This window comes from Chelon labrosus (assembly GCF_963514085.1).
Source record: "Chelon labrosus genome assembly, chromosome: 15".
NCBI classification, from domain to species: Eukaryota; Metazoa; Chordata; class Actinopteri; order Mugiliformes; family Mugilidae; genus Chelon; species Chelon labrosus.
Genome location: NC_140348.1, coordinates 21,663,510 through 21,684,810, shown reverse-complemented (window position 1 = coordinate 21,684,810; position 21,301 = coordinate 21,663,510). Strand labels below are relative to the sequence as shown.

Below are 21,301 nucleotides of genomic sequence, written 5' to 3'. Positions count from 1 at the left end.
AGGCCAGATTCTGTAAAAAGGAAAGTAAAGGCTAGAGATGGAAGGAGCTTAGGATGGGATTAGTTGTGCTCGCGTGTGACAAAAGCGATAGAACCGAGCGCATACAGATAAACAAGAGGCTGATATGAAAGGCTTGGGGGATGTCCTTTCATTCTGTGAGACGCTAGGCTGACTTTTATTCTGCTTATTCTTACACTATCATTACAGCACAGTGGAGAGGCCACAAAAACTTTACACACGCTTAACTCTTATCCTAACAGACAGCACTGAGCTTGGACAAGACGTGCTGGCCTCTAACACTGTAATAGCAAGCACAGATAGCAAGAAAGTTATTTTTTAGAAAGGTAAAGTGAACATCCAGTGGGCTAATACTGGGTATTTTTATGTTTTGTATGTTGCTTGGATTGCTTTCTCTTCTTTTCTTCTTCTGTGTCCTGTTGTGTACGTGTGCAGACATCCTCACATGAGCACGTATCGTGTGGACACTGTGCCAGAGTGAGTCCATCTGGGTTTTGGCGCGCCAGTGCCTTAGGTCGTTGGTGTCAGTGAGACTGACCAGTGTTGTCTGTGCTCCTTCCTTGGTTGTCCTTGGGGATGGGTTTGAGTGGATAATGGCTGACGTTTTGGGATTGTTTGTCGCTGGAGCTGCTGGCCAAAAGCTATGGTGTAATACGCCGTGGATGTGAATGAAAGCTCATTGCTGAAATAGTTTTTTGTTAGAAACGCCAGGTGCCTATTCATCCTTTTCTAAAAATGTGTCTCAGCATGTTGATTTTCTGACTCTTCCGCATTACATGCAAAAACTCATCTGATTATTGACTAAATAAAATAAAACTAATGCCATCTCTTCCTAAAAGATTCATCAGACACATCCGAACAAAAATGCGAAATGCTTAATTTGGACAGATGCAAAAATCTAACAAGTCAAAACTGAGATCATGATGGTGTAAGAGTGGAACTGTAAGTGGAAGAAAAGGCCATTTAATATTCCTGACAGTAACTGGAGTCGTAGCAACCGGTGAAACTGAGCAAGCAGATATTAGTTTCCACATGGCTGCTACCTCAAAGGAGATCTGTGAACACCTAGTGAATTCTCCTGCTATTCTCCCTGCATCTCCTAATGTTCCAATTATCAGCATGAGCCTAGAACAAATTATTCTTTTTTAAACAGGACGTTTATGGACATTAAGAGCAACCCTAAAAAGCCTCACTTAACATAATATTGCCAGTAGCAAAATTAGACAGACTTAAAATGGAACGCAGATCTCAATTTGCACATTTTATCTCAGATAAGAGGAAATGCTGTGTAATTTTTTATTTTATTTTTTTTTAGGTGAGAGCTTCAGATCAGTGGAAGTGCATTTGGATTTTACAACATGTCAGATGTTTGGCTAAATATTACTAGCGCCAGGAGAGAGCTAGCTATTACTGCCAGAGCACCCCCATAACTTTTATCTGATCAATAAGGATTTGTCAGTGACTCTGCACAGCTTTCCCAAATAAAAAATCTTGCAGAAATTACAAACACATTAATCACAAGAATCTCTCCGACCCGTGATTTAATTTCAGTTTTCCAGCGTGCCTCTCAGCAACTGAGAGCATACTAGCATGATAACTGACAAATTAAATGCATTACTCGTTTGTTGTGTCGAACTGCTTTGCAGACACATCACATATGTAGGAGGTGAGGCTTTTAGGCAGGATTTTAGACTTTGATAACTGTGCCGTGAATGCCCACTGAGACATGCAGGGGTCAGCATCGCTAAGTTATGCACATGCGAATGCCACTGTAAGTAGGATTTATTTGTGCAATTTAGCAATCCGAGCAGCATTTACAGCGATGATCATTAGGTCCTTAAATAAATATCATTTCACAAGCAAGTCTGTACTTTAGTCTGATTTTACCAGCACACAGCTAGATTGAAGAGAACAAGTTCTACTTAGTAAAGCTAAATGTGTGTTACGAGCAAACTGTGTATGTATTTATATGTGTTTGTTTAAGACAGCAACCACTATGGACATGGATTAAAAACATTACTTTCATTAACAGTGGTGGTGGTGGGGTATCTGTTATTGTTAAATCCAGAAACACAATCTTGTTTAAAGCAAAAATATAGCAGTTCAGGCTGGTTGGAGCGTCTAATATATAATGAGACCAGTGGGTCAGAGGTACAACAAGGGATAAATCATAAACCGTGAGCCAGGGATTTAGCTCCACAACCCCCCCATCCCCACTATCCACCATCACAACAAACAACAACAACAACTGCAACACTGGAGGAAGAGTGCTGCTGTGAGGCTATCTCTTGTACACATCAAATCCCAGATCCACTCTCTGATTGGAGGAGGGAGAGGAAATCCTCATCTTGAGTCCCACAATCATTAGCGTGAATCACAACTGCAATTAAAACCTCGTTTATCTTAATTACTGAACTAATGAGACGAGTCCCGCAGGGGTGAGCGGCGTTCTCGGAGGACACTCGGGGCGAGGAGCGGAGAGGCGAGAAAGGCGTCATGCGGAGTCACACTTAAGTCTGCAAACAAGCACGCCCTCGCACTAATCTGACTGCAGCAGAACACATGGGCCTTGATAGACGGAGGCATATGCGCAAGTACGCGTTTACGAGCGCGCAGAACACACGCGTGCGCACATGCATACAAAATGAGTGTGACAACATTACCCTTCCACCTTTATCTCCTAGCACTGCATCACCCTTCAACTTCCATTATCTATCAAACTTATAATGATTTTATCAAGCCTACAGACTCCATCTCCATAAGGGTTTAGTGCGGTGCTATAACTCTTGATTTTGCTACGACTGGGAGTACATCGCATCGCCTAATTAATGTCTTTTTAATGCTCCTCTCCTCTAGAGCTTAACTCAGCCCTTCAACTTTGCAACAAACACAACACACACAACAATACAACATGTGGCAGCAGATGTAAGTAAGACTGAGTAGGTGTGTGCACTGAATAGGAGCAGAGGCTTTATGGTGTGTTCAGTGAAGAAGTGGACTCTCTGTCCTGAGTGAACAACAGTCAAGTGGCCATATGCATTAAAGCACACACACACACACACACACAAATAATACATGACTGTGAACATGCGTGCACGCCCGGAGGGTCAAATTCCTTCTTTCAGTTGTGAGGTCATGCAGTGACTCAGCAGATGGCAGAACAATGAATATCTTCATCACCCAAAAATTCCCATGATGTGCCAGGCTTATCAAGCAGTGCCAGCCCTTATCAGCCAGCTGGCAACACTGGAAGCACCGATGTCCTTCCATCCTGGCCATTCTGGGCTCAACAGGGGCCAAGCGGAGTTTAAAGGATACAGGCCCCAGACATCTGTAATCCTCCCGATGGGTGTTTATTTTCACCACACAGATCAATGTTTCAGTCCTGAAGGATCTTCCGGGGATTGTCCGGCCTTCAGGACTGAAACACTGATTGCGGTTTAAATAAACACCCTAAGGGGGTATTACAGAGGTATTACAGCAGTGCATAGACCCCCAGAGTCAAAAGTGTTGGTATTTTTTTTATCTTAATAGAAATATGGAGTTTACTAGGAGAGTTAAGCAAAGAGAGGGCTACATCTTACAGAAATGCGTTGCAGCCAATATCCTGATTATCTGTTGACTACAACAAACAGAAGGCGAAGGGATCAATGAAGAACTTCTCAGATAGAGCATAGGGTTGATTCTGGCAAGAGGCGTATATGTCTAAAATACATTTAGAGGCCTTAATGCACTCAAAGCACACAGAGTGATAATTAATACAAATTAATTAAGGATTTATTAGACAGTCAGCTTAACGCCAAGAAAGATGTGGCAACCCTGAAATAACATATTACCACCTCAATTAAAAAGAAGCCTTACAGTTATAACACTAAGAAACCAGATGGTGCAACATAGATGTTGAAGCAGGAGTAATTTAGAAGACTGTCATGTTGCTGGGACGTGTTGAGTTATGCTTGCTGCATTGCAAATGTACTGTGAGATAATCGGGTGAAGGTGTTGCCACGGCGACAGTCACATTAATCTGAGTTTTGGGTCTTAATCTAATAATAATCGCAATATTTCATGTAAAATTCATTTATTCCTTTACAGTTAATTTCACTCTATATGCTTGATGTAGCTTCTTAACATTATAGCTTTACTTAATTCAATGTGGCCACATACATCGTCTGTAGGTCCCACGCAAGTTCTAGTCCAACCTAGTTCAATTTCTTTGTCTGGGACAATCTCAGAGGAAGAGGTTACACCTTTAACACCTAAGCCTCAAAATGTCTACTTGCTTATTTTGACTTTAAAAGTGTCAGAAAATGTCCTGTGAGTAAGTGCTTTAGCCCATTTTTCCTGCAACTTTCAATATCTGACACTTATCTATAATTTACTTCATGTTATGAGACTGTAATAATTTTCGGCGAGAGGCACAAGTGAAGTTACCGTGAAACATCTCAGCTTTCAGAAACCGTTGGAAGTTTTCTGATGGCACAAACCTTGACATAATTATGGTAATCCATAGTGCGCTTGTGTAAACGAGCCGCCAGCAGCACATTTGGTTTTGAAGGGTTAATGAGGAATGCTACCTAGTAAAACTAATAACACCATGCCACTCAACTAACAAGATAAATCATCAGCAAGTTTCATACAATAAATCCATGGAGTTCTGCATAAACTTTAAGGTAGAGCGTGGACAGATATTCAAGGACAAACACAATACCACCACCGTGGCTCCAAGCTTTTCTCGCTTTCTGTTAATCTTCCAAAATCATCATCTCTTGAGTCGTTAAAATGATTTGTTCATCCTATAAACTTACCAAATGTCTCAGAATCATTTTTATGCGATTACACGTAATTAATCCCAAATAAGGCTTGACAACAAAATACTTGTCTAATAGTGGGAATTCCACAGATGGATCAACACCAGAATCTAACTTAGAGTTCCTTCCTCCAAGGTCAATCTGTCCACCAAGTTTTATAAAAGTCTGTTCAGGAGTTTTTGAGATATCTTCCTGGCAGACACATGCACAAGGTAACTTGCAGGCATAAACATTATATCCTTGGCAGAGGTGAGAAAACCGAATTCAGGAGTGTTAAAGCAGGATCACTGCTACAGCCTTATCAGCGCCATGCAAACTGTAGCTTCCAAATGTCTCCTTAAAAAGCCAAACTCTAAGATACAGCAACACCAACACAAGTTAGGGATCTTAGAAAGAAGCTGTGGCGATCATTTGCTTAGACACTTCATCTCAGTCCATTTTACACAAATTGTTCTTCTGACATATCTAAAAAAAAACAATCTAACCAACAGGAGTAGACGGGGGAAAACAAAAAACACAGAAAATTCTGACATCACTGTCTTCTGCCGCAGGTAAAATTTGTCACTGACAAATCATAATCCTGTTTTGATGGTACAAGCCAACTTGAGAATGATAACACTAAATGAAGGCTGACTTCTGCACAACTGCACCAAAACAGTGATTAATAACCGCTTACGGCCAGACCTGCTCTCTGCTGTTATTGACTGTTGTGCTTGATGAGACTTGTCTATTATTGCTGCGGAATTATGATAAGGGGTGATCGATTCCCCTCTCTGTGCCGTGGATGTCTGATTGATTATGTGACTCAGACCTGAGATGATGGTGTAGCCGATTCCTCTTGGTCGGCCAAGATCCTGGTCAATGGCTGTTATCTTGCGCACTTCGTATCCCTGCAGAAACACACACACAAAAAAAACAGTGTATAGGTTGCATGTAATCTTCACAGACATATTTTTGTTTTGCCGTTTCTATAGTAGTTTCAACTTTAATCTGACGGGTTGTCAATGACAAAAAAAATCCCAGTGGCAAATAAAATAATATTGCATTGCATGATTTTGTGACCTGACATCTGTAACCAAACATCATCTCTGATAAACACTATTCTTAGCTATATCCAGTAAAAAAAACATACATTACCACTATTCTCTCACAAAGACACTCTTCAGATTTGGAAATGAAAAAACGGAAATATATCGCAACAAAAGTCAAAAAGCATCTCGGCAGGCAAATGACAAACTTTTTTAAATTTTTTTTTTAAGTGTGTTATTAGCATTTCATTAGGGTTTATTTCTCCTTTCATTGTTTCAAAACTCCCCCGCTGTGCCAATGATTCTGCTGCTAAAAAAAAAAAAAGTATGACAGTTGAAAAAAAAAAATGAAAAAGAAAGAGAAAAAGCCATTTGAAAAGTCTTTGATCCACTGAGCTTTCTCAGCTTTCGTGCCTCAATCAGACACGGTGGTGATACTTAAAAACCCCGGTGCCGTAGTGAGAGACTGAAAGACCCTCCCTTACTTCCCACTTTCCTTCCTTCTTTCCCTCCCCGTCCCTCCCTCACACCCCCTTTAGCCCTCTCACTCACATCCAAGCAGGCTGCCTCCCATTGATCCTGCAAATTGTGTCTAAGACGTGTTTATGCTCCATTTCTGCCAAAGCATCTCCTGTCATTGACCAATTACAGCGGAATCAATTACAAGCCTTTTAGAGAGACCGATTCACACTGTTCACGGGCCGAGAGGGAAACACACACACACGCAAACATGAAAGATGTCGGGACGGGCCGAGAGAGAGAAATAAGAGACAGGGAAAGTGAGTGAGGAGAAGTGATGCTGAAGTAATATGAGCAATATTCTCGAGCTGTCCACACAAGTGGAATATGCTCAATCAACCGTCAAAGATACAATCCCTCCACTCCTGCACACAGACACACACCAGCACACACATACACAAACACATTTCCCCAACCCGCTTCTCCTCCTCTTCATCCTTTCATTTCTAGCTATACAGTGCATTAGCCCCCAACCCATTCTCCTTTTCTCTCCTTCTCCTCATTGATTTGACAGCCAAATTGTGTTTGTCCTAGAAGGGGCCTAGACGTCAGTCCAAACATAGATTCATGGCTATAACAGCTAAAAACCTTGCCCTGTGATTTCAGCCGAAAAACAAAAAAAAAAAACACATTTCGTCTTTGTCAAACTTTTCCCTGGATGGCGGTTTGATCGGCCCAAAAACATAAAAGGGTTTGAAGGAGGAAGAGGCAGACACAGTGGGGGTTGTGTTGAGCGTGTGCACTCGCACCTTTGAGAAATGACCTATGACAGGGATCCAAGTTTGATATCCCTACGTATAAATGTCATAGGCCTTGAGAACAGTTGACACTCGTTCTGTCACTGTACGCCCTCGGCTTATCACCACCAAACACTGCATAATCGAAAGGACACATGCCTGTTAGAATACCACATGAGGTCACTGGAGGTGTGCATGGCGATCACCGCGACACTGCTGGCCTGTATTTCTGTGTCTCACTTTAAGCGCTGCTGTAATCCCGGCTGTGTCTGCATGGGGTCAGAAGGGCTCGGTAACAGATTTCAGACTTGCGCATTCTCTTTGATCTCGTCTCCCATTCTCATTGTAATAGGATTTGTCACGACATGGTTCAAAGGAAGAAAGAGGAGAAAACTGTACATGACCCTGCTTATTTATTATTATTTATTATAACCACACAACATAATTTTAAGGAGACAGAAATGATTTTTGCCAGTGCAACAACAAAAACGCAACCAAAGCTCGAAGAGAACAAATGACAAGCAGTAAGCCATCAGGTGCTGACCTTGCTGTTTCACTTCTAAAAACGTTGAGGTCAGTCCATACAAAATGCCACAAACAGCAGCTACTGGAGCTATCACAGACTGTACACTGCCCCCTACTGTTAGAGGCAAAAGCTATAGCACCCCAAGACAGTATTACTGAGGATTAACACTACACAGCTGTACTGAGACATCTGGAAGCCAATCACCAATGTCAACTTTGTGATCCAAAGTAACACCTTTTTCCTCTCTTCTTTTAATTGCCTCATTTAAAGCTGCACATTGCTTTTTCCTCTCTACTTTCACCTTTTTTTTTTCCTCATTCCCACTCCGACATCTCATTCACTCTCATACCCTCACACCTCCCCCAGCTCTTCTTTCCTCCTCCTCCTCCTCCTGTTGTGACCTTCCTGGTGACAGTTGATGAATCAGAGAGTCAGGGCGACACCGGGCGTCGACTCCGTCATGCCCCGTTAATATGCATGCAAATGTAGCACTTGACATTTCTACTACAGTGCGTGCAGGCTGCGGACGAGGGGAATGTGCGGGCGGATGTGCGAGTCGGGGGGCTGGTTTGGGTGAGAGACAGAGCGCAAACTTATAGAGAGAGTGAGAAACAGAAATAAGGAGAGACAGTATTATGCCCTTGTGTATAATTCCCTCTCTACAAGTGGAAACATCAATAGCTGGACCATTAGCCACCTGGGAACTGAGTTTAGGAGTCGAGTCAGGGGAGTGAACATAACGGCCTACAAGGAAATGGACATTTAGAGTATTAGATACCCATTATAAACCCTCTTGCAATAAAAACAAAGAAGCTAAGGTCATGGAGCGACCCCACTGCTTAGTACTCCATGCTAAACGCAGACTTCATACTTCATGCAACAGTATGAGCCCATGAGATGGCATAAATCCTATAGGCCCGGTGACCTTTGGTAGAGGCCTCACATCCCTGAGGTAGGACTGTAAATCTCTCACAGTAATTACAGTCTACAACACCTGCAGTGCTGTATGTAGGAAACCTTGGGTTGAGTTTGGGTGTGTGTGTGTGTCCCTAAAGGGGAAGCCCAGGAGGGAGGATGAGAGGTGAGATACCCTGCCCTGATAATAACTCAGGTCTTTCTTTTTTTTAACAGTATTTCTCTTGCACCTGCTCCATACAGCTCCTGAATAATCAAAGAGTAGAATGGACACGAGACAGGTGGGGCAAGAGATGAGCGATGAGGTGAGAGGTAAGCGGATTACGTTGGCAACAGTGAAGGATAGAAATAAATAAACGGACAGATTACAGGGTTTCACATAAAAGCTTCATGAAGAGTGCGAGGCGAGATATCAAGTGAGATTGCATTACTCACAAGGGGAACGTCTTCCTCTATGTTGGTGCTGTAGGGCAGATTGGTGAAAATGGGATCCATATCTTGGACATCGGTGATGGTGATAGCTAAGTTGGCAAGCCGGGACAGAGGTCTCGCTTTGTCTTGATCCTAACAGAAACAAAAGCAAAGCTCCAGTATATGCATGAGCACTGATTTGACTGATGACTGAGAGCACTGGGTGTTTTCTAACACAGACGACGCATGTGTACTGACCGTTGCGTTGACAGTGAGTTGGTAAGCTGACGTTATCTCATAGTCCAGAGCTCTGACGACGGTGACGGTGCCTCGGGCCCCATCAATAGCGAAGAAGGGAGAAGGCGGCTGGAAGGAGAAGAGAACACTGCCTCCAGTTCCCTGGTCTGGATCTGTAGCGTTCACCATAAATACTGATCTGCCCACTGGTGTATTCTGTAAAACATTGAAACAGACACACACAGCAGTGAGTGTTGGCAAAAACCAGAATTACACGGTAGAAAACATTTCCTTCCACTTCTCCAGTTAGTAATGCTCAAGATAAATGCTACTGCAGAAGTAGAGAGTGTGATAGGGCCTTCTGTCCTTTATCTGGTTTACAGAGAAGACTTATCTAACCAGAGAGCTGCAGGCGACATTTAATTTAGCAATAATTTTGGAACACAGTGTCCTGGATGTTACTGTGAATGTGCATATTCATCCCCTGAAGATACTCCAACAAATGATGTCTGCAAATAGCAATGTGTTCTTGGTCAGTCCAGATAAATAAAAAAACCAAATAGAAAAATCAGAGATGAATGCACGAATGACAAATGGTAAAGCACACACAGTTGTGCTCATCATTTACTGCAGATAACAACAGCAAACATGCGTTTACTGGGTCCCTCCAAATTAAAATACAATCAACATTTACTCTCACATCTATTGAGGTTTGTAAGACCATAGTATCGAGCTGGGCTGTGTGTCAGAGAAGCAATGTTGTAGATAATGAGACAAATGTCGGTTTCCCTAATAAACCACTGGACCATGCTGCATCATGTGTTCGTTCTCTAAAGAGACTGTCTCGTTAAGATTTCTGCTCAAAAGGTTCAAATGCAGATGAAACCACAGTGGTCCTGAAAAAAAAAAAAACTACAAATGGACCCTTTACTGACACAGGGATGAAAAGATAATGACTCTATTTTAATTTTGTGCTGAACCTTTCTCATCACATCGTGTGCAGAGTGTAGACTTTCAGAGGAGTGGCTGTACCCAGCTGGCAGCAGAGTTTAATTTGGACACACGAGACAAATTCATAGCATCTCAGTTAGGCAGAATAAACACTGTTTATTACAACTTTGTGACTTCCCCTGATAAAGTAGATTTTACTCCTGCAACAATGCAACTTCAAAGACATAAGAATATCCTATTGTCAAAAATCATTTATTGGACTTTGTAGTCTATAAATATAAGCCTGTCCTATCTGTGTTGCCCACCAAAATTGCCTTGGGAATCAAAAAGCATCGAAATATGATTTGTTTGTCTTGGTCAGCCAGCGTCAATACCTGGCAAGGGGAAAAAAAAACACAAGGTCATATTAAAAAACAGAATCCCAGGTGTTGTCTATAAGTTTGAGGAACATCCTCATTAATTGGAATTTTATCTCAAAACAGCCACACACAATTAATAAGAAATGTGAATGCCTGCAGATACAAGAAAAAAGGTTGTGCAGGAGAATGGGAAGAATCCAGATATGCTGTTGGAATGAAACACTGGCACAAGCTCTCTCCCTGTCTTCGTTACTCACACACTCACCTGTGCATGCAGCCCAGAGTGTGTGGTCTTGTTTACTGCAGGGGGGAGTGTGACCACATGGGGAGGTCATGGTGTTAAACTGAGCTGGGACCTGAGCCAAAGCTAAAGTGACACAGTAAGAGAGCAGTTGACCCCACAGTCTGTTTGGACTGCCATCAGGGGAGTGTGGAGGTGTATTTGCATGTGTTTGTGAACATGCTAGTGCTACAGTCTCTGAGCCTAGAAAAATGTTTGCTTAAACAGTGTGAACATGTGGAATGAGACAGTGATTGCAGATACTGTATATGTATATGCATTTGGAATTTGTAACAAATGTCAAAAGCTTGACTTGTACTTCTGCACCGACTCTATGCAGAGCCTTTGCTGTGTCTGTGACGCCCTGTAATTATGCCGTCAAGTCGACGACGTAATTTCTGCACTTCTTTTTGCACATGGCAAATAGAAATGAGCTGATGATGTCGGCGTTAATAAATACTGAACAAGAATTCTTAATGAAATCACAGCAAGACACCAAAGAGAGAAGACATCTGAGTAGATGGTGTGTAGGACGCAAAAGGACGATTCATTTGCTGTGTTTGTCCAGCCACTGATAAATGCAGACTGGAAATGCATTGTGGACCCGTCATGTTGTTATGGTTTGCTTTGCAGCAACATGTAGTTGCATTCCTGAATGCCCCATTATGTTGCTGAAAATTTGAGTAATAAAACAGGTTTGCTGTTGCCACTGTTGATCAGGATATTTCTTGACTGTTTAGTCTTACAGTGGGTCTCAAGTTAAAACAGTTTCTTGTAGAGCTGTTGCTATAACAAAAAGGAAAAGCACTGTGCCTAGCAGTGTGAGAGAGGAAGACAAGCTAGCAGGAAGCCCGTCTTGTCAAAGTAAAATGTCTCTTGCAGGAAAAAATAAATAAAAAATAGGAACAACTAAAACAACAACTAGACTTGACAGTCTCTCAGTCGCTTCCCCAATCTCTGCTGTGGTCACTGAGAAGATCCACCACCGCAACAAACCCCATCGATTCTTGCCGAGTGAAGTGCTAATCCACTCCCCCACAAACAATAACTGCATTTGAATAAACATTTAAGCTGCATTTCTCTGATATATTTATTATGCTTGTCAACTTGTCTGCTTAGGAGAAAACTGGAAAGACCTCTAAAGGTACCCCACAGCCTGCAGCACGACACCGGAGCACAGGAACGAATTAAATGGAGAAAAACATACAAACTCTAGGTGAATTAATTAAATATTCTTGCTGTTACTTGTTTGTGTGCGTGTGTATTTATCTACCTGTGTGTGTGTCTGGCATGGATGTCTACATTATCAACTTTGCTTTGATGTCAAGTAGGGAGTTTGATAGTTGAGCAACGGGTGAGTGTGTATACTTCTTTTAGGTAAGATGAAGTGTGTGTGCATGAGTTTGGGATGTGCCCCTAAAGCATGCCAGCTTCTATCTCTCTCTCCACAGCAACCGCTAAAACAATAACTCATTAACACCGCCCAGTGTCAAGCGCTACAAGGTTCAGTAAATAATGTCACAGACAACTCTTATTTGGATATGTAAACACATGCACGGGCTCCCGTTTTGATCTCTCAGATTTGACAGAGGCACGGCGTTCAAAGCGGTTCAAGCAGCAACAGTTCAAAGCTTAGCCGAGAAGCACAGATGACCAACTCTCACTAGTATGTGTCAGTGTGCCAGTGTGGTACTTCAGAGCTTAGCAGGCTTAGCGGTGTGCAGGTGGAGATCATATTTGAGCTGCTATTAGACTTTGGAATCCCTCCCTTTGAACTGCACCACGTACTCGTATTATTTATTCTTGTCTTCATAATTTCCCTTTGTCTATGATGGTCAAAATGCTCACATTTTCATACTAAGCACAGCCAATAAAACTCCCTATGATAAGTCAATGAGCAAAGAGCCGTCATCCATTTACTTTCTACTTGGCCTTTAGTTCCTCCCATTGGCTCTCAGCAGTCTTGTCATCAGGCAATTGATTGGACCCCTGTGAAGTCAGCGTGGGTGACCAGGCGCAAAATACAAGGCAGTGAATTCCTCTATTTTTATTAACCCATAAGACTGTCCAATCCCTTCTCCATAAATGAGACACACAGTAAAAAAATAAATAAAATAATACTACAGCAAGAATGACAGGACATGTGGCCACTATACCACACACCTTTGCACGCTTGTTGAGAGTCACTGTACGGTATGTGTCACTAAATATTCCTTCGCAAGACTGAAAGCCAATTGGTTAGTAATGGCTCATATTCCTGCATACAGTATGTGTCTTGACAGTGCTTTGTAGCGTCTGAATAAATGGGGGGTTATTTCCTTTGGGAGGAAGAATGTCAAGTGGTGGTGAGACGGTTGAAGAGGGATGAAGGGAGTTCCCTGCTGAGTCTTATCTGAAGTGCACTGCAGGAATCACCCTCCTCTCCGTCAGAGAGCTACGATATGGAAGGAGAAGAGGAAGAGGAAGAGGAGGAGGAGGAGGAGGAGGCACATGCTGCCCAGATATATAGAAAGACAGAGATTTAAAGGGAGAGCTTATTTGATTTTGGTAGATTCATCTGATCCTGTGTTTTGTTGTAAACCTAACTAAGACTTTATTTTATCTAATTGTTTTTGCATTTTATTACCTTTTTCTAAATGTGTCGTGAAAATCAAAAATAAATACTAGTAGTATTGAGTCCTACTGGAATTACACAAGACTTTTGTTGATATTCAGCCTGCACATGAATTGAAGGCACAAACTGTACTAGTGTAAAAACATCCCAAATATTACAGTACATACAGGAACAGAGCCAGAAAAGCCTGAAAACTCTCAGTAGGATTGTGTTGGGGCACCAATCCATGGACCAGTTTAAGAAATTGCTGAATCAATGAAGCTTCCCTGGAGGGTTGTGAGCGCCATTGTGAAAGTCTGGATACACTGAATTTTGTGAGTTGGCCCTTCAGCCAGCTCACAAAATTTTTCTAGTTTTGGTTAGACATACAAGTAAGGTTCAGTGTTTTGGTTTGTTGATTTGGCTTAGGTTACCATGGTTGCTCCTGTATATAGTATTATTTTGCCCTTTGTCTACCATGAAGCTACCACCAACCCAATTCTGAAATTCTGTCAGACCATTGTACATCTTCTATCCATTTGCCCTGGCCATCTCTAGATGGGACACAACAGTGAGACAAAATATTTGTCCCATTGGATGAGACAACTTTCAGGCCTGAACACCACATTCTACACCATACATACTGTATATCAGTACTCATCTATTGGAAACCATAGAGCCATTTATCACTGGGTTAGTCCAGCACCGTTCCTATAAATCACAATGCTTGCAGTATTCTATGCTTATGGATTCCTTTCTGGGATATAGGGAGAACCTTAAACAAAACCTGCCTACAGCATGGTTTTAGGAGCAATCTGAATGTCCTTTGGTGGCCTCCACAATAGACCACAGTGAAAACAGTCAGAGGTAAACTGAAGACCCCTGGTCCACGCATTCCTACCAGAGAGAGAGGATGGATTTCTGAGAAAGACTTGGGGACACTAAACAGATAACACAGGAAGACTAATGAATAAGACTGAATGCCAACATCTGCTATGGATGTGATCTTTGTTTGGCAGGGTATCATGTGTGGTTTGCTTGAGAGAAAGAAACACTTTAAATTAAAATTGAAAGTGAAATGGTCTGATTACTTTCCAAAATACACAGCAAGTACAAAAAAGAGGAACTAGAATGTCAGAAATAAGACAGATAATGACTACAAGATGTAATGAGATTGAAAGCAAACCAAAGACTGAGAGGAACACAGTCAGTGAGAAGAGAAACCAAAGCCAGGATACAGATATGAGCAAATCAAAGTGAAAGCCTGTTACTAACAGCCATGAGACACTTCTAATAAAGAAGGGGGTCCCCATTCGCTTTTAACTACGCCTCAGCTTTATAGTCTGTTTGCTCTGCTGTCTGCTTTGTCTGAGTTGAAGACCGCAGCGGAAGGCTTATATCCTGTTGGCAAAATTCAAGTTCCACTTGCCAGGGAGCCGTCTGGGGCCCTGGAGATTCCAGGCGGGACAGACCTAAGGACTTCACAGCCCAGCTGGGACCTTGACGGATGACAGCAACTAGTCCACTGAGGGCTGGGGCTCTAAGTGTAATGGATTCCAGTGGTTAAATGTCGGCTCCCTCCTCTGGGAGGTCCTTGAGAGAGTAGTCCCCACGGTGAGAGATAGTGCTTTGCCCAACAACAACAACTTATTTTAATTAATTTACGTGTCACACTTGTTTTGGTGGAACCGAAGCCAAATTCATTTAAACTGCAGTGTAAAGGCAAATTATATTCTTCAGGTAAAGAAGCTAAAAGCCCCAAATTAGAGTATGATGTGTTAAACAAATGTGCAAATACACAAATACACAAACACAAGAGATAGAAATATGTAGACTACACAAAAATACAAGTACTGAGAACTTTGTAAAACATTTCTCTGCAAATATCAAGGGTTTATAAGGACATCCTACCAATCTTGCATTGGGAGGATGTCACTGTTGCTCATAAAAGAACAGATTGCAAAAGTAATGCCTATACTTTGCACTTTGCCTTCTCTCTAAGGAAATACAGATTGGTCTCCATCAGCTAGAGCTTTTATGCCATAATGCTTGAATTTTATGAACAGCGTGGAGGATAAACACTGTTCCCTCACAGCTGGTTAGTATTCTTCCTACTCATCTGCTTAGCACATACTGGATGGGATGTGTCCATTTCTGAAAATGAATCCATCACTCCTAACAATTACCTGAAACAACCCAAAGTATACATTTTAATTCATACCTCTCCTTGGGTAAACGCTAAACTTGTTAAGGATTGGCTTATCTATGATATTCATAATAACACACATCATTGATTTTGTGCTAACAAAATGTCCTGTATTCAACCTGAGATTTTATTGGCAAATCAACAGATTATTGATAAGCAAAATGTGTTGCTCTGCTCAATACTGCAGCGTTCTATTGATTGTGCCTTAAATTCTTATCAAGCAAGAAGTACAAGCATTTGTTTTGGGTGGCAGAAGCACAAATGTTCATCACATACTCATTCCAATCCCTCCTACAAATGTTCAGAGTCAGAAAACTTTATTTGTACTTTATAATACACAATATGTATGAAAACCATGTGCTATAAATGTTTGTCCATAGAGGATGTAAACATGGCTGCATGAATAAAGTGGATAAAGTGCAGACAGGGTAAAACAGGAGTTGTAGGGCTTATATATTTACATGAAACCTGAATGAATCACTCTCTTCACAAGCACAAACACTTTCTACACACCTGGTCTTTTGGTGGGTGTCAATGCTGACAGTGACAAGCCAACCTGAGCAGCTCAACACACCCAGGTAATCTACGCTGTAAGGCCATCGAATATGAGTGAACTGCAGAAAATTCTGATGAAATGAATCTTGAAATCAGCCTTACTTGAATTCTTAGAGTCGTTCACTACTGGATTATGGAATAAGAAGTATGTTAGATGATCAAGTGGCCAACCAACAGACCAACTGATCAGCTCACCCACTAAGTACAGCTACTACAGGCCATAAAAAACAGTCGCCCCCTGTTGATTCAGTAAGTAATGCGAGCCAAAAAGCCAAAAGTCCGTCTTTCAGTCTACCCTGGTAAAGGCCAAGGCAAACCTACAGACTACTCAGTACAATGCTTTGTTCTTATTTTGTCAGAAATGTTAAAGACATGGTGATTTGAAGGGGCAGCGCCTGGGCCTTGGACCCCTGCTGCTCACAGCCCCAGAGGCCCAACTGTTCACTACAATAGAGCCATGATTACACCTACACTGCTCGCAAGGTTCTCAGCTCCTCCCCAGCTGTCTGCTCTCCGCTTCCAACCCAGCAGGCATGTGATTGTACCAGCTCTCCTCACCCTTTCACTTCCTGCCTCTCACAACCTCTGTCTCTCCATCACTGCCTCCCACATGTCGCGCCTTGTCACGCTGCCATTGGTATTATGCTGATCCAAAGGAGGAGACACGTGTTAACTTTTAGAGTTAACACGTGTCTCCTCCATGACATATTATGGTAAGGAAAAATATTTCTGGTTTACTATGAGCAAGTTTATTTTAACATAATGTAACAGGTCACTTAATGCATTTATGTGTTTAATTGATGAACCTAACTTTGTAAGAACTGGAAACACCTTATAGCATCTTATTATTAAACTTTTTTTATATATGCACTGATCAGCCACAACATTAAAACAACTGACCGGAGAAGTAAATAACATTGACCATCTTGTGACAATTCAGTGTTCTGCTGAGAAACTTTTGGACCTGGTATTCATTCATGTGGATATTACTTAGACATGTAGCGTCCACCTAGACCAGACCAGGCACCCTCACCCCATAGCAATGACACTCCTTGATGGCAGCAGCCATCCCCAGCAGGATGCAGCCTGACACAGGCACACACACAACAACGGTTTAGGAACAACTCAGAAACCATGAAGAACAGCACAAGGTGTTGACCTGGCCTCCAAATTCACTAGATCCCAAACTGATCAAGTATCTGTGGGATGATCCACAGAGGCTCCTCCTCTCAAGATATAGGACCCAAAGACCCCCACTAACAACATTTGGTTGCCAGACACCCACAGGACACCCTCTGAAGGCCCATGTCCATTCTCTGATGAGTCACAACTGTTTTGAAGGCACAAATGAGAGCTACACAATATTAGGAATGTGGTCATAATGTTATGCTTGATTGGTATATTTTGCAGTATAAAACCAACCATTAAAATATGTTTTATCTCAGTTCAGGACCACCCCAAGCTAATATGACTCAAGGTTACTGCCCATCACATGATGCTCAGCTCAAGTGTTTCATAGATGCCCTTGTGGATGACCCACCTGTTTCTCCCGTATCTCTATGATATGCCATATACACTCATGAAGAACGTATACCAAATGCACAACTACATGATGGATATATAACACAGACTCAAGCTTATAAATAGTTGAGGTCCGGGAGCTGGTAATGATTTCACAGTGTGCAGCTTTGGCAGAGATGCTGAAGCAGGTGAATCACAAGAGCACTTAAATTAATCATAGAGGTGACACACAAAGCCATATTTCACATTTGAAATTAGCTTATCAATAATTCACGGGTATTGAAACAAGACTAAGTGCGCTTCATCTGCAAGGTTTCAATAGTAAATGGGGAAAATTATACAAAAATGATTTATACTCTGCTGAAAAGCCAGAGAGTGGTTTAGCTTACTGTGAAACAGTTTGAACTCTCGAACAAAACATTCTTAACATTCTTATGATATACTGTGGAATAGTATTTTTTGTGTTTATACAGCCTGTGTAGTGTGCATGTGTGTACAAGCTGAAGGACAGGGCAAGGTTTACATATGTGCCAGTGATGTCCAATGAGACCGTGAGAAAATACCTCCAGAACTGACAGTGCACTAACATCCTGACAGTGAAGCTATTCAAATGTTCAGTGGAGAAGCCTAGCTTTTTACTCAACAGGCAGCACCTCTAGCACAGACACATGTTAAAAAATGTGCCCTGATGCAACCATGGGGCAAAGGGAGCCCGCAGGCTCAAGGGAGGTAGTAACAACTTTAAATATGTCATAGCAATAACAGCCAGAAACCAACGAGACAGAACTACTCATAAAAAAAGATGTGTCTGCCATTACAATTCCACTCATGGTAAATGTTGTGACAGGGGTTCCTTCATAGCCCGTGATTTCCCAGTGGCACTGAGCAGCAGTATGTTCCTGTGATACCCTAATGGCCGCTGTGCGTGGGGCTGAGGTGGAGGTAAGAAAGCAACGCCGTGAAGTCCTTCAATCTTAGCAGCCCCAGTGGGGGAGCCTAGGTGGTGGCAGCCAGCCCGAGTGTCAGTTTGAGCTAAGAGACAGACGTCCTCTCTGACGACATGCAATAGTGCCTGGCAGTGTTAAACTCTACTTCTAGGAATGAGGCATTCTTGGCAGACAGATTGTTACGAGAGCATTTTTCTACGAAACTAAGGAATGGAAGCTGTGCAAGCACCCACTATGCTCACACAACTCACTAAATGTGCAATAAGCCAGTGGTCCATACAGAGCACGTCTGACTGTGAGTTGTATGTTATAGGTGTAAATTAAGATTGCACAAAATAAATGTGTAGACTGCAGTTAAAGTTAAAGCCGCCTGTCAGGGCAAAAGAAAATAAATTAACATTTTCATTAAAAGCAGATGGTTGCGGGTGGGTGAAATAATATCATACACCATTAATGAGGAAACTACTAACGATCATTATTCTCTTAAGTATGAATTTTCAACAGGCATGAATTACCAGACCTTCATAATTTTAGTCTGAACAAATTAACAATATAAGCATGTGGCCAGACTGTCGTTTCAATTTTACTAAAAAGGAATAACTTTAAATAAATGTCTATTTAAACCAAACTGTTTCAGGGTATGTTACTATATAATTATGCTTATGCTTGTTGGAGTTTGTGTGTCTTCTTTTCTTTTGGCTTTTGTAGTAGGTAAACTGATCTATCTACCTATTATACATCAGACTAATACCTTGTAAAGCTTCACAGAACAACAAGAGCTGTGTTCAACATTCATTCAGGACCAGGGTTTAAGAAAGTTTCCGACAGACGTGTGGCATCATTAAATAAATAAAAGAAATTCTACAAAAATACTTTGAGAAAAGGTGATTTCAAGGATGACCAAAATCAGGTCCAATTGTCCGAGAGGCTCTACCATTATGGAGCGGCAGTGTTGTTTGAATACATGTCTCTGACGCACAAATCAGTCAATTTCTTCTTCCTTTTTTCTAACAACAGTTTGCCATCCCTTGGCAATTCATTTGACCTCCTGCACCCAATGAATTTCTGTTAAACTGGTCAAGAAGACATAATACAATACATGCAGTTTTATGGAGCCGGTCTCCGCGTACGCTACCAGAAACTGATGGCAACAAATGTCTCATATTATAACCTCCTTTCATTCCATCTTGCTCTTGCACCTCTTTCCTCTCGGTCCACTCCGTGGCCTGGCTGAGTGATTTTCTGGAGAAGCACTCAGCCGAACAAAATGATTCCACACCAGCAGACAGCGAGAGGAGACACATTCAAGAGACAAGGACAGCCTCTGAATATATATGTCTGTGTGTCACTGTAATGTATTCATTATATGATGTGTTCCCGAACTTTAAATTTGAGCTCATTAGCATTAGGAATTCTTGCTAAGAGCATTTTTTTTTTTGTCACATACTCACATCTTTACTGGCTCATTAGTTAATAATGCATTTAAATTAACACAGGTCAGGATTAATATTTGGGTGAAGACTCGGGTAGATCTGATGGATAAAGTAAGAGGTAAGGATACAGGGAGTCACTGCAGCCAATGGAGGGTCCTCATGAGCAGTACAAGGATGTGTGTGTTTGTATGTATGGACTGGTCTGTTTATCTGTGAAGCAAATAACATCTTTATCTCCTGATCAGTCTTCTTCCGAAAGTGCCTAATCCCAGCCTCCCTGTCAGAGCTCATGGCTGACTGCCTCCAAAGAGCCGGAGCTGTTTGTTTAAATGTAAAGGTAATCAGGCCCAGCATGCCGCAGGGCTCCACAGAGCCAGAGGGAGACAGATGGGTTGATCTCAGGGGAAGGGTACAAGGACAGGCCACATCAGCAAGATCTGCACACTCCCTCTACCTGTTAAGGGAAGTTATCCATATCAATTAAGCATAATAAAAGTGTATTTTCAGCCTTTACTTGAAGAGGACCTGTAGCTATGGTTTAACAGTTGCTGCTGCAGCCTCTTCCCTCACACCTTTCTCTGACCTTGGAGTTTGCCAAAGTGTAAATGTCTGAAGGCACAATGACGTGGATGTTTCAAAGTTGAACATTTTTATTAGGAAAGCAGTGCCCAAAACATTCAGGGAGCAGCACTCTCCCACATGCCTTGTTCTCCACCATTGGGTTAGATTACTCATTGAGTGTCATCAACGTAACTGGTGAGGGTAAGCTTGGGTTAAAGAGAAGCATAGTGGACAACACAAAAAGACAGAGAAGCACATCAGCACGAAGGTGTCTGTAGCATAGACGGTATGTAAACGATGGATAGCCACCAGATCGGGAAGATTAAGCCCCTGTGAAAGTAATCTGTGAAGTAAAGTAGCACCGATGGTTGCAAGGTGCTGTTTCTAAAAGATTTTTGGCTCACTCAAATATCCCCAACTTCTCTCATGAAATACTAACCCAGTAAATTTAGGGTGTTATTTGATAAATCCACTATGATCAGTGTGCTGCTGGTGCTATTTGGAAATAATTCCATCTTTAACTATATTTAAGGGTTCAAAAAGAGATATGTTTGGAGGCATGGCTGGACTGAGAAAAGAAGGAAGAAGAGAGATAACTGTCAAATGACAGAAATTTAAAATGGAGGTCCACAAATCTTGTCACTGTGGCTACGTTAGTTTTTCATATACAGTCTACGGTCTGTACTCAGCAAAGAG

The 21,301-nt window shown here is 41.9% G+C and overlaps 1 protein-coding gene across 1 annotated transcript in view; it reads right to left on the bottom strand.

The window, feature by feature from the left end:
* The window catches only part of cdh23 (cadherin-related 23), a gene marked incomplete at its 5' end in the record, with an annotated part of 145,779 nt that overhangs the window by 78,305 nt on the left and 46,173 nt on the right, over positions 1 to 21,301 (bottom strand). Inside the window, 3 exons of the mRNA XM_084561196.1 lie at positions 5,638 to 5,716; positions 8,987 to 9,115; positions 9,221 to 9,415. Coding sequence (XP_084417322.1) covers positions 5,638 to 5,716; positions 8,987 to 9,115; positions 9,221 to 9,415 — 403 coding nt within the window. The remainder of the gene's footprint in view (positions 1 to 5,637; positions 5,717 to 8,986; positions 9,116 to 9,220; positions 9,416 to 21,301) is intronic.